The following is a 14416-nucleotide window of genomic DNA, read 5'->3' on the forward strand; positions in this document are numbered from 1 at the left end:
CATCAGCTCAGCCACGATGCATATCTGCTGTGTCTCCTGCAGCTCCATTTTACAGGCGCTCGGGCACCTGCCAGCTCAGCCCACTGCTGAGTATGACACAGCCATTCCTGCTACTCCCAGTCCTTCACCTTCAAACCCTGCACACTGCTTCCTTGGGGATGTCTTCCTAATCACAGTCTAGCTTCTCCTGCTTAACCTGGCAGCAAAGCTGCAGAGCTTAGTCTGTGACATGACAGCAATTTTCATGGCAGCAGAAGGAGATGCCACAAACGCGGCGCATTTGCTGCAGGAGGAGGGGCTGGCTGCTCAGACTGGAGGCGGCGGCTGTCGCTCCCTCACAACCATTGTTCCCACTACAGCAAGAGCAACATGAAACATCTGTAAGCTGGTGACTGGCACACTTTGTACTAACTGCCTGTTTTGCTGGAGTTTGAATCAGCTTGGCTCAGCTCTCGTGAAGCATGTCCACATTTTCATGCACATCAATGGCAAAAGGCCAGCAGAGAGAAACAGCATCTGACCAACCTTCAGGACCACAAGCCTGAGCCCTCCCATGGTCCCCAGTTCTGCAGAGGGTTCCATGCAAATACAAATGAAACCAAATTCTCTTGGGCAGAAAATCACTTTGCTATGGATTATTTGAAATTACAAACCAAATGTTAGAGCAAGAACAGTTGCAAAGAAATTTAAAATTAGCCTTTTCCCATTCACCCACTCCCCTCAGAGCTAGTGGTATCTAAAAATACACAACAAAATTCAAATAGCTTTTAGACATGCAGTTCTCAAATCTGCTTCTTGGGACTACTAAAACACAGTAACAGAAAAAATAAAACTGCCATAAGATTTACCAAACATTATTTCAAATTGGTGCAGTGTGTCAAAATACAATGTTGCACAATTTGTAGAAACCACACACTTCTCTACAGCATAGATACCTATGCACTGCATCTGCAGGAACCTTTCAGAGAAAACCACACTTCTGTGATACAAGATAGAGTTAAAAAAAAATAATTATGTATTTTAGCCATACAAAAAGAATCCAAGAAATTCCAAGAGTAGTGTTTCCATCAAATAGCAGCATCTGTCCAGAATGCAATTCCAACACATGCTATTACATTTTTGCTTTTCTTCTACAAATGGAACATCTTCCTATTAGATCTTCATCTCTAAATCAAGTAAGCCATATATTTTTAACTATTTACAGTTTGCTTTAGCATTTATATACAATTAACTTCAGATAACTCATCCAGCATACAGGTCTAAGTGGTGTGCTGCTTAATTCTTGGTTTGGACCTTTACAATTGCTGCATTGCAGCTTTTGGCAACCAAAAAATTCTTTGCAACACTCAAACCCAGATTTTCCACGCCTAGAGGATGAGGAAACACTCAGCAGTGATTTCACCCTCTGTGTAATTGTAAGGACTTACTAGAATATAACATTGTCCATACATCTCCAGAGCAACAATGGCTGTTTTCTCTAAAACCCAGATTAGTCAAGAGCCCTGAAGATGACTAAGGATTTTATGCTAAACAGCCATTTGAAAACAGTTTAAATTCTAAATCCACCTGCACTTCAGTTCTCTATAAAGGCATGTGGTTTAAAAGACATCAGATCAAATGCAATAGACATAAAAAGGCATTAAGTTTTGTTATCACACTTGCAGCCAAGACATTACTTTTTTAGCATTTGAGAGGCAGAATTCTTTGTTACTAAGGTATAAAGAGTCCACTGAGAGTTACAAGAGACACAGAATTCAGTTCAGAGAAAAGGTACAAGAAACACAGGCTGATATTTGTGTTCTCCTTGATTATCTAAATCTCCACAAGACTATTTGCAAGGAAGACATTTCTCAAAGGCTGAAGACTCACTAGCAAACAGTGGAAGGAAACACTCAGAGCTCCTCTGTGCTTCCATTAGTTCATTCTTGCAGACTTATTTCCCACAATATACAAGAGATTTACTTTTTTTGAGTGTGTGTGGATATATTTGGTTGTCTCTTGTCAGAGCTACTCAGATTCAGACCCAGCTGTGATACAACACAGTTAAATCATCTCACTTTTAACAAAGTACTTACAAATAAGGAACATTTTTGAACTTAATAGCAAAAGAAGAAAGATATCTTTCCCTAGAGGAACGTTTGCTTAAAATCCTTTCATAAGGATCAAAGAGCTGTAAATGGGATTTCATGAAGTACTGTCTGCTTATAAAAGATCTGCTTTTAATCAGCAGTATCCCTCCTTTTGAATTTCACATCTAGATTACCCTCCATAGGAAGTGGCTTTTAGCTAGGGTGAACCCTGAATCAACTCTGGGAATGCCTTGTAAAACACTCCATCCTTGAGGCATCATTTCCGATAGGCCACTAATGGAGAATCCGGCTTTTAAGGTTCTTTTCTTAACAGATGCACTCTACTATATGGCCATTAATTTAGGAAGGATTATGCTGATTGTACTAGTGCTGTATCTTGGTCCGTAGCCAATGTATTCATTCATCTTTATTCATTTAAGAGATCTGATGTTCTTTTGTTTCCCCTTTTGAGACCTGGCTTCCTATTCAGCTAGCAGTTTCATTGCTTAATCACCCACTCTAAAGGGGCTGCTCCTACAGCTACCAACTCCATGGGGATTTCTTCACTGAAAATGTCATCTTTGCTTCGCTTTTAGAAGGGAAGCACAACAAACATCTTATTGATGACAATATCCATTGGCATCAGCAGGGGTTTCATCTAAGTAGGGGCTGGAGGGCTGTAACCATTGCATCATATGTTGCTATTTCCATCTCTTGGGTTACACACGGGCTATGTCAATTAAAGGGGATCTCAAAATCCCAGCAAGCCATTCATAGGAAAGCTTAAACTTGGGAAGAAAATAACAGTCAGTTTCAGCGTGGCTGACTTCTCTAGGCCACTGAACTGGAAATGTGTTTTATCTAAGTTCTAATCAGAAACCCACATCAGGTTACTGGGACATATCTGACTTGGCACCAATCACAGTCAAAATCCAGCTAAGAATATGGAATCCCTTCTCTGACAGAGCAGGTGGATGCAAGGGAAACAGAATAGCAGAAAATGCCTTTAAGATGATGTTAGCAATGACAATTCATGATCAGCTGAATGCAGTGAATACCATGTGTATTGTTTGCACTCAGACACTTTGCACTGTCATGTTGTGTACCTACTATTTCTGCCAGTGAGGGCACGTTGTGATGCTGCTGCCTCACCTCACAAAGTATCTGCCCTGATTTCCCTTCCACAGCCTTTTCACTCTGAGTACTGCCTACTCCTCTAGCCAGCCACCTGGGTCCTCACTATTACACACAGGAGATTTTACAGAGTGTAGACTTCCCTGAAGTCAGCAAGAACATTTATTATTCATAAACAATACCTTACATCTTAAAATTCATTAGGACATGCACTACAGATAAAAACTTTTGTCTTGTGACAAGCAAACATAATCCCAAAGTATCTCTGCTTCAGGGGACAAGGCCACCATCTGCACATGTAGCAAGATTAGAAACCTGCAAATTATTTTGCTGCTCATCTTCATTCCTTCTTTCTCATACATACAGAAGCATTTACCTCTCTCATATGTACAAACCTCGTATGTACAAACCCCAAGTTTATCTCAACTAACTCCCAGGTTCTTCACAAGCCAGTGGCCTCTGCTGGCTCCTTCAAATGAAAATGGAAGTTTCATGCTTTTACCGCTCAACTAATTCTTGATTCTGAAAGAAATGGCAGCAAAGCAGACAACAGATCCTGATCTTTTATCAGAAAAGTGGTTCATTGGCAGCAGTTGCTCTCAGCAGTTGCAAGAAGATTCAGTCAAGCATCCCACTGGATCAGATGTCTTCCCAGACAGCCACTGTCCCCTTTCCAAACCTGCCCAGCTTCCAGCAAAGCACAGCTCAGTTCTCTGTGGTGGCACCAGCTATGATGCTGAAACACTGATGCCCTGCTGAGGGCACTGACTGATGAACTCGCTGTGGCAGTTAAAGGAATCTCTGCCCCAAACCCTTCCTTCTGTCCCTCTGCCAAAGGTTTCAGTCTCCATAGAAATGTCCCCAGAAGGACCTACTCTGAATGTAATTTAAGTCACCACGTAGAACTGACATACAAAAAAGTAGCCACTTTTTCTCCTATAGAAAAAAGAAAGGAAAAGGTGTGTCACAGAATCATGGAAATGGTGGTTGGGAGTCCAAAAACTTATAGTGAAGCAGCTAAAGCATTGCCAGAGCTGCAAGGCTGAATTCCAGTCCACTACACAATGTGAATTCACGTATGTTCACTGACAGATGAGTGGACAAGCTGGGAGGGGACAAGTTATTAAACAGACACACAAGGGAACATGTAATTTTGAGGATTAAGCAAATGGTCAAGAGTAGGAAGGCATCCAGAAGTCCCAGGCCTTGGTGCTTTAAAACAGGACAAAAAATGCTGTCTAAACCATCCAAAATCATGCCCCAAGAGCAGAATAGTAACATGAGGAAGTAACAGAGCAATCTGAGCGTAGCTTTTATGTAGGTATGTTAAACAAATGTGGGTGGTAAAAAAACATAGTCAGGGGAGATACAGAATAGATCCAAACCTAGACATGGACTTTGGTCCACCATTCCAGGTACTCACCATGTTCTGCATCTGCAGGATATGTCCCCTCTGGTGTCCAAAATGAATTGACTAGCAGTTCTCACACCAGAACGCCACACATTATACCAGCATTTTGTTCAGACCAAACAGAAAGTTTCCATCCTGAACCAGTCAGTCACACAGCAGAAATCCGGATGACTGAATTTTTTCTCTCTCCAAATATTGTGCCATCTTTAACTGAAGCCTACTTGCTTCTCATCTCTCTTCATACCAATTCTAAACGTAACAAGTAAAATTATTCTCTGTGCCCACTCCTCTGAATTTCTTCAGTCTCCCCATTTTTTTGCATCTATTTTTTTTTTCATGTAGTGGCAGATCTTCTATTTTCTTTTCTTGTTATGCTCAGTAGTGAGATCCTTCCTCTGTAACACCACATATTTGTGCTCTCTGTCTCCCTGTACCTTACAGTCTGTCAGCTCAGGACCAGCAGTGCATTTCCCCACTCATATGCCAACCCTTGGATCATACCCAGAAAGATGATTCTTTTTTCTTTTCCCAAGGGATTCAGGCACCATTTTCCTCTCCCAAATGCCTCCTTGCATTTTGTTTGGTGACTAGCTATTCTGCCTTTGCTCAGTAGAATTGTGTTCACACCTCCTCTTCACTGAGCTCACACAGATTATGTTTTAATGGGAGCAGTTGCTGCTGGAACAAACACGTCCTGTCACAGGCATTTAACATGCCACATGCCTTTTTTAAACCATGGTACAATTCTGAGTTCATCTAAGCTCAGGCCTTGCTGGAAAATTGCCAAGTGCTACCAAAACACAGAAGCCAAAATAATTTGTAACAGGTATTTCCATGTCATCATCTCCATTGACTCCCTGTAGTACGTTGCACAAGAGGAGTATAATGATGTTAAAAGCAATGGGCTGAGGGGTATATCCTGAAAAATCTGGTCTGCATGAGAACATCCTGCAGAACCAAAGCACAAAAGATTGACACCTCATGCAGAAAAACACCTCAGCAATGGATGATGGTGGCTGTCCATACTACAGAGGCTGGGAAAAGTGCTCCTGCACTCTTGGCCACCCTTACATCATGCACACCCTGCTCCATCCCCAGCTAACACTCCCGAAACAGGGGTCTGAAACCCACCCGCCAAGGACTTCAACACAGTGCAGAAGACATGACTGAAGTGCTTACACTTACTGGCTCAATTATACATCCCCAGACTGGTCTGGTGCTTCAAATACAGAGGTCCTTCCCCTCCCACAGTAGTTACACAAAAGGGCCCAGTTTCTCCAGTCTGACTCACAACTGAATGGCACCTTACACTGGCACAGTTCTGGTGCTCCACTAACAGCAACCCTGGATGTTGCATAGGATACATAACAGGCATCAGGGCAGCCACAAATGAGATAAAATGCAAGAAGCATGAATGTTCACAAGCTGAAATGGAAAGGAAAAAATAGGCAGATGAAATGAAAAAAAAATGCAGATTGTTAAATGAGAGCAGGGAGATGCCCAGTGCCAAAGAGGGCTGTGTACAACAATGTACCACGAGCAGGGGGAGAAGGGAAAGCAGGAGTAAAGCTGCTTTGGGTAAAAGAGGTGCAGGGACTATCAGTTAGGCCCTGCTGTCTGAAAGAGTCTGGAGACAAGGCACAGTCAGACTAAGCACAAGGAGGAAGTTATGGCCATGTGCACCAAGAGCAGTAACCCAGGCAGAATACCACTCTTGGGAAGACAACCCTGTGGTATCTGCTTCCACACCAACCAGAGGTGAAACCAGCTGCTGCCTCTTCCTTCCCAGTTCCTGATGCTGCAGACCTGATCCCAGAGGGAAGTCTTGGCCAGGTACTGGCTGCTGCCTGTAGTGCTTATGGCTGGATGCTGTCCCTGGGTGCTGCTGTTGTCTGCTCAGGACAGCTCCTGGCCCATCCAAGTAACACAGACTTGGTACTGGAAAATCCACAGCAAAGTATCAGCACCCAGGACACCATCAGAAATTAGTTTCTCACTTCTCCAACGAACCCAGGAGCCGGTGTAGCTCCAAAAAGCAGGAGTGTGAGTGGGGGAGTGTTAAAAACAGTAACAAATTACATTTTTATATAATTTCATCATCACTGTTGTTGCATATTTCCACAGAGCTATGACATTTCCTTAGAGCCCAGAGGACTTGAAGCTACAATGTATTTCTTTAGTGGACGGATGAAACATCTAACTTACCACACTGGAAGGGGGCTTCAGAAGATATCCACAGATAGATATACACTGGCTGTCTTGTGTGACAGCCAGTGTGTACAAGGTCTGACACAAAGTGCCTGACTTGCTTCTGATGGAGAAGGGCCAGAAGTGCAAAAAAACCCAAAAAACAGTCCAGCCCTGATGCCTGCCAACTTCACTAATGTTAATTTATGCCTTTGATTTGGTCACAAAACTCAACAGTAATGTTAATGAATATTCATTTATAGAAGCTTCAGCACATACCATTTCAAAGAGAAAAGCCTGAGGTTTGGGCTTTGTCTTTTTCACAGCAATCCTCTCCACATCACAGAGAAAAAAAATTGTGAGAAGTGATGAAATTAAAAGGAACTGTTGATTCGAAGGCAAAGACTCCTCCAGTTTCTCATTCTACTCCGAACTGGAGAGCAAAGAACTAGCTATGGGCGTGACCCTGTTACACTCCAGCTTCAAATGAATGAGACATGCACAAAGCACCTGACAGTCACCCAGAGGGTACCCAGAGGGGTCTCCCCCAACCCAGACATGCCCTGAGTAAGTGTAAGTCACACAACGTACTGAGGAACGAGGCAAGAGGAGCCATCACCCAAAAAGCCCCTGCAGCAGCCAGGTTCAGCCCTGGCCACCAGGCACTGCTGCCTGTTGATAGTAGAAACCTGCATAAATGCGGCACTTCCGTATCATGAAACTCAGCTTTTAGAAGGATGTAGCTTCTCTCCCGATCAAATGAAGGATGCTTTTATTGCACAGGGAGAAAACCGCGAGGAGCTTACAAGCTTTGTAGCACTGCTCCACTAATGCCGATAAGCGCTGGGTTTGCTCAGGAAGGTGCCACACCCACCCGGCAGCCCGCTCCTTCAGACACCGAAACTTGCTCCGCATCACACCGTGCCAGCTTTCCAGGGAAAGCTTCAGGAACCCAAGCAATGTGGGAGCTTCCCCGCTCATCTCTGCCCCAGGTGCCACAGCAACAGTGACCCCATCATCCACTGAACCAGTCCCCTAAGAGGAAAGCGACAACCTGGAGACCATCACCGGTGCTGGGGAAAACCTCTGCCGTGTGAGCAAGCTCCGGGTGCGATTTCCCCCACCACACCCCTATCCGCCAGCTCTGCCTGCTCTTTATCTCAGCCCCTATATCCCCCAATCGTGTGTATTAAGGGAAAGCTTCATACACTTGGGTTCTTTCATACACTCTATGAAAGAACCCAAGTCCTTTCTTTCTAGCATGGAAAGCACACCCTATTGTAGCTCTCTCTGCTCGGGTACAAAAGCATCTAGCGGGAGACAGGCACCGATAGGAAGAGGATGGTTATTATTAACTCTTTGACTTCTGATTCCCACCACGCCTGATGTATTAATAGCGCGCAGAGGTGTTGGTGCTGGCATCATGGCGCTCTTTGATTTTCCACGCTTCCCCCCCACGCCCACGCTCGCCCACCCCCCATTTCTCCGCACCCTGTGCCTCCCCCCTGCCCACCGCCCCTGCCCCGCCGAGGCTGCGCTGCCCCTGCCCGCTGCGGGGGGCGGTGGCAGGGGCACGTTGTGCTGCGGTGGTCCCCTCCCTCTTTTGTTCTGCCTCGCCCGGCGGCCGAGCCTCCCCGGGCCCGGCTCCTCGGGAGGGCGGTACCCCCGGCCCCGGCCCCGACAGCGCCGGGACGAGCCCCCCGCCGGCCCTCCCTCCCCTCCCCGCCGCGGGCTGGAGCGAGCACACAGCGCTGAGCCCCGGCTGGGCGGCGGGCGAGCAAGGGGAGGCAGAATACAATAAAGAAATAAAATAAAAATGTAATAATGAAATTTTAAAATAAAATTAAATTAAATCAGTCGTCGCCCAGAGCTCCAGCGGGAGGAGGACTGGCGGCGGCGCCCGCACCCCGCCGCTCCGGGGAGCCCCGGCCCCGCAGTCTGGGGGCTGCCCGCGGCCCCGGGCACTGCGCTCCCGCCGCTCGCCCTTCCCCGCCCCGCGAACAAAGGAGCGCAGCGCTCGCTGCGCCCGGGGCCGCTTACCGTTATGTGGGGGATGCTCTTCTTGCCCTGGTAAGACATGTCGGCTCTCCCTAGCGCCGGGAGCACGCAACGAACCCGAGGAGCGAGCGGAGCCCAGCGGAACAACACCGGCGGTGCTGAGACGAATAATGCGAAGCCCGGTCGGGTGATGGGGCGGGGCGGTGGCGACCCGGCACAGCGGTGGAATGGGGGCGAAGTTCCGTCGCCCAGAGGAAGGGGAGCCCGGCAAACCCGGCACCTTTTTTTTTCCGGCTGCAATCAAACGGGGACGCGGCTCCCGGGGGGGTTGGCGAGAGCTGCCTCTGCCGGTGGCAGCAGCGCCCTCCCGGCTGCAGGTCGGAGCAGGATTCGCTCGGCGCAACCCAGGAAGCGTTTCATTCCCTCCTGTCCCCCACCCCTCCGCCTGGCCCCCCTTCACAGCCCATCAATCCAGCCGGAGCCTCCCTCCCTCCCGCACCGGCGCTGGGAAACGCCGCCCCGCCAGCTCCGCCGCCGCCCCGCTCGCACGCTGAGGTCACCGGCAGGATCCCACGCGTGGGTTGCCGCAGGGTGGGGACGGGGGATATAAGCCCCGGCAGTGGGTCCTGCTGTGCTGCACATGGCAATGGCACTGCCTGCCCCGTCCCCACGGCGTGAAGCCTGATGGCAGTGCTCTGCGCTGTCCCCACGGCACTGTCCCCATACCACCGATCCTGATGGCACTGCCCTGCGCTGTCCCCATACCACCGATCCTGATGGCATTGCCTTGCACTGCCCCGATGGCCCTGCTTGCTCTGTCCCTGATGGCGTTCACCCAGGTGGCACTGCCTTCTCTGTCCTCACCAGCATCTCTGACCCCAAGAGCACTGTCATGCTGTGCACTCCTCATCACTGCCCCGTTGTCACACACCTGCTGTCCTGTGCCCATGGAGCTCATGGGGGATAACACAACCAGGCCAGGCCAGGCAGATGCAAAATCAGCAGCTGCTGGAGAAGTAAAGTGGCTTCTGTCTTTTCTGTGTCTCACAGAATGCCTCCCTCCACCCACGGTGTCTGAGGGTAAAAGGCCCTGCAAAGCTGTGCCCAAGTTAATCCCGCCAAGGACACGAACTCTGGGGCTCTTAGCACACCCACCCTGTGATACACACATAGATAAAAGCCACTGAGCACCCAGGCCACATCCCAGACACATCTGCCCAGAAGTCATTGTTTAAAGCTTGTAAAAAACTCTGGATGTCACTGCACAGGGGTCACATGCATCTGCTGCTTACAGTGCACCTTCCCAAGCCAGTGGCCAAATCTTGCCTGCTTTACCCCAACCACATCCTCACCTCGCTTTGGTCAACTTTGCAAGCACAGCGGGATCCAGAGAAGTAGGTGTGTTGTGTGTGCTCACTACCCTGAGTCCCAGGCTGAACTAGGAAGCAGGGAAAATGGGGATGCAGCACCATGGATGTGCTAGAAGACAGGGTGTGCTGTGCCCTCCCACTGCCCCAGGATCCTGACCAAATAAACTCAGGAGTTCAGGTGAGCTAGAAAAGAGAAGACTGCACTGCAGCTGGCAGCCTCTGAAGGCAACCCTGGGGTCGTTGCAGAGAAAGCAGCAGCATCTCCGGCACAGTGTCCCACCGAGCCCTGCCTACTCGCTGCAGTGTCCCGCCACAACAGACACTCACTGGGCTGCACAGGAGGCCATGTGGCACCTGCACACAATCCCCAGGCCAGAGCAAACCAGCACCCCATTCATGCTCAAATTCAAGAGGGGTGAAGAGAGTGGAAACTCTCAGTTCAGCCTGTGGAAAGGGCAGAGTGCAGACAAGCCACAGAGGCTCCAGGCTGGGTACTCAGGAACAGGGTGTATCCATGCAGAAGCATCACTGCAAGGCCGCATTTCTTTCTAAGGGGAAATCAATGACAGCCCGGGATCCCATGAGAGCCATCCCCCCAGGTCTGCCTCCAGCCTGCATGCCGACAGGGCTAAGATGGAGATGCACAGCCGTCAGGGGCCGGCCAGCCGGCTCACTTGTTCCTTGAGCCACCGATATGAGTCCAGGCTGCAGAGCCAGGGAAGGCGAACCCGGGGCAGAGGTTTCGGCCGATCCTCCCGCCTTCCGCGCTCCCTGCCGGGGAGACAATGCAGGCGCAGAGGGAGCTGGGGGGAGCAGGGGCAGAGACAGGGCGGGGGGTCGGGGCAGATCCTGGAGCTGTGCCTGGGACAGGCTCCGCGGAGTTTCCCCGGCGAGTTCGGGAGTGCAGCGGACCCGGCTTTGTTCCGGGGGGCGGCCGGGAGACGCTGAGGGACCCGAGCTGCCCTCCAACCCCCCGGCACGGGCAGGAAAGGAAACGGAGAAAACTCATCGCCATCACTTACAAAGGAAGACGATATCTGGGGTCGCCCCCTCCCGCCTCCGCTAAGCTCTGCCAAGTGAGGTAGTTCAGGGGCCACCCGGGCTCTTCCCAGAGCATCAGCGTGCCCGGGAGGAGGGGGCCGTGCCTCCCCGACCTGCCGTGCCGAAACTCCCCCGCGAAGGCGGCCTCCAGCCCCCTGCACCGGCGAGCGGGGCTCTGCGGCACGGCACAGTACGGCTCGGCACGGCTCCGCTCGGTACAGCAATCTCGGCTCGGCTCGCCCAGCGAGCGGGGGCGGCGGCTCCCACCTCCCCAGCCCGGGCCCCGCTCACCTGTCCATTGTCCTGGCCCTGCAGCAGCTCCTTCCCCATGGGGTATTTGATCTCTACGCCCGGGGTCTTGTCCTCCCGTTCTCCCGGGGAGCTGATGACGGAGCCGGAGATCTCGCTGATGTCGCTGGCGGTCTCGCTGTAGTTGTCCCCTCCGTCCAGCATGTCGTGCCGGCTGCCGCTCCGCGGGGTCCGGGAGCCCTTCTTCCCCACGCTGTAGGCATCGAAGTCGATGGTTTTGTTCTCATAGGCCCCCTCCACGGAGGCGAACATTCCCCCGTATTTCTGTCGCGGTGTCTGGGCTGTCGTGCCCGGCCTAGCTAGATACACAGGCAGGTCATCTTCTTTATTCCAGTTCCTCTTTCTCTCGGCCATTCTCGCTGTCCGGATCTCTCTCTCTCTCTACCTCTCTCCCTGCCTCCCACTTCTCTGCACCTTCCACTACCGGGATAGGCTGTTAGTGATCATAAAAATGAATGGATGGATGCAGCAGTGGCGGAGCTGGGTTGGCTGGTGGGATCTTTCCTGCAAACGTTAGGGACCTGCAAACGTTAACCTTCCTCCCCCACCCACCCCCCCGAAAAAAAAATTTAAAAAAGAAAAAATTTAAAAAAAAAGGAAAATAAGAGAGAAAGAAAGAAAGAGAGAGAAATAAATCCGAGCGGGATTTAAAAATAGCTGTGTTAGTAAAGAGCACGTGAAAATAAAGTACAAAGAGCGGAGCGGAGAGGGTGGCAGAGGCAGGTGATTGGAAAGCCCCTGACGAATGAGAAGAGCAGCAGCGATTCCCCGAGCAGGGACCGCAGTGCACAGCTCCCCCGGTATAGAATGATCCGGGGGGCGGGAGGCAGGGGGCGGAGGCAGGGAGCCCGCCGCATGCACACGCGGCCGGTGCCAACGGGGTCTTGCCCTGCAGGCGGGCGCCGGTCACCCGCTGCTGCGTGGCTTCGGGGCTGGAATAAAAGGGAGGCGAAAAGAAAATGAGAAAAGCTCCGAACCTCCCCAGCCCCCCCCGGGCGAGCCGGAGGGAGTTTCTCCCACTTTGCTCACTCACACTGCCCCCGCCCCTCTCCGTGGGAGAGGCTGCGGCGGTGCCCGGGCGGGGCGGGGGGCGCGGCCGCGGCAGCCTCCGGTACGGGAGGGGGACGGGCCAGCGTCGTTCGGGGTCGGTCTACGGCCGCAGGGGAAGCGGCGGGGACAAGAGCGAGGGGTGGCCGGAGTGTGGGGGGAAACAGAACCAGCCTCAGGGCAGGGGGGCTGGCGCTGCCCCTGCCGCAGCAGCTGGCGCCTGCGAGGGTGGTGGCAGCTCTGCTCCGCCCCGCCGCCCCCGGCTGCCGCTCCCCCGCTGCGGCGGCCTGGAGGGCGCTCGACCCCTTCGCTCGCCGCGGGGGCAGCGGGCTGCAGGTGGGGGCTACAGGCGGGGGACTACAGGCAGAGGGCTACAAGCGGGGGCTACAGGCGGGGGGCTGCAGGCTGGGGACTACAGGCGGGGGGTTACAGGCGGGGGCTGCAGGCAGCCGGCGCCGGCCCTGACACGGAAGTGATCGCGCCGAGCGCTGCCTGAGCCGCCGGCCCCGCCACCGGGCATGGGGCGCCGGCTCCGCGGGCCTGGGTGTGCGGCCCACGGCCCCTGAGTGTCCGCCGAGCCTCCAGGAAGGCCGGGAACCGAGGGTGTCCCCGCGGATCCCCCTCAGGGCGGCTGGAGCGCGGCTCGCCCCCCGGAGCTGTCCCTTCAGCACCCCGGGAGGCTCCCGGGCCCGCATGGTGCTGCTTGCCTGACTTGGCCTCGGCGGAAAGAGACAAACCAGGGAGTGCTTCGTTTCACCGTGAGGGATCCAAGTTGCCAAAAGCAAGGGCAGGAGGAGTGGAGAGGGTGCTCCCCTCAGCTCTCCGCACAGCCCGCTTCAGAAGGTGCATCCTTACAGCCCTGCCTTACAATCATCCTGAGATTTGGTGCCTGATACCATCCACCAAATTCACAAGTCCTTGGACACTCCTCTCCTGCACCTGCAGACAGTCTCTTCAATTGGCACAGGCTTTGACTACGCCAGTAGTTACATAAGGGACATTTTCTCTTGCTCTGAAATAATATATTGTAACAAACTGGTCTGAGATTGATTAGGTGACTAAGCAAGTTTGAAGCAGTGGATCAATCACAAGGCCTGTTCACTGCTCATGTACAAAGTCATGTTTGAATACAAACCCAACCACACTGCACTGTTGTCTTTGGTCCACAGGTGTACCTGGTGGTCCCAGCATGAGAAAAATTGCAAGTTACTAATTGCAAATCAGGAAAAGTGGGAGGTTAAAGAGAGAGGTCCATGGGATTTCATCAGAAATGAGTCCAGATAATCATCTTTCTCATTAACAACTATCCATGGACCCTATGGAAAAAGCAGTGATGTTACATACCTGAGCAATGCCAAAATACATACAAGGAAAACATCTTTCTTTTCTGCATTTATAATCCAGTGGGACATGCTGTCTTAAGTGTTGTGTGTGCATTCAACACTGTAGGTGTTGTTCACATGAGGGGAGTTAGTAAGATAGTCAAAATTTATTATTGGTTATCAGCACACTGATTTTTGTCAGCTGACATTTCTGAGTATATAAAGCCCAGGATTCTACAGCTCACTTCATAAACCATATTTCCACATTAACATGTTAATATCATACAGAGGCTTCACTGATGCATGTGAAAAAAAAAAAAAGTATAGCTTGTAGGACATTGCTTCCTTAAAGTCTTCTCTTGAATGGGAAAATATTGTCATTTTGTTGCTGATGGTATCATTGAGATTTATTGATCAGGTTGAGGGAAAAAAAATCAATTTTTTCCCACACAGGACACCAAATCCTGTCAGTTAGTGAAGTATGGAAGGCGGTACATGGAGTGTGATGTGTGACTTGCCTGTCTTTGC

At 51.1% G+C, this 14416-nt stretch overlaps 1 protein-coding gene across 2 annotated transcripts in view; it reads right to left on the reverse strand.

The window, feature by feature from the left end:
* CRMP1 (collapsin response mediator protein 1) overlaps window positions 1-12055 on the reverse strand; it is a 50339-nt gene extending 38284 nt beyond the window's left edge. The window contains exon 1 of one of the 2 annotated variants that reach the window (XM_009099369.4): window positions 11502-12055. In XM_009099369.4, coding sequence (XP_009097617.2) covers window positions 11502-11873 — 372 coding nt within the window. In that variant the 5' untranslated portion in view covers window positions 11874-12055. Of the gene's footprint in view, window positions 1-8841; window positions 9088-11501 lie in introns of those variants that run through there. The other variant, XM_030239217.2, reaches the window with a different exon arrangement.
* Window positions 12056-14416: the final 2361 nt, after the last annotated feature.

Source organism: Serinus canaria, chromosome 4, assembly GCF_022539315.1.
Source record: "Serinus canaria isolate serCan28SL12 chromosome 4, serCan2020, whole genome shotgun sequence".
NCBI classification, from domain to species: Eukaryota; Metazoa; Chordata; class Aves; order Passeriformes; family Fringillidae; genus Serinus; species Serinus canaria.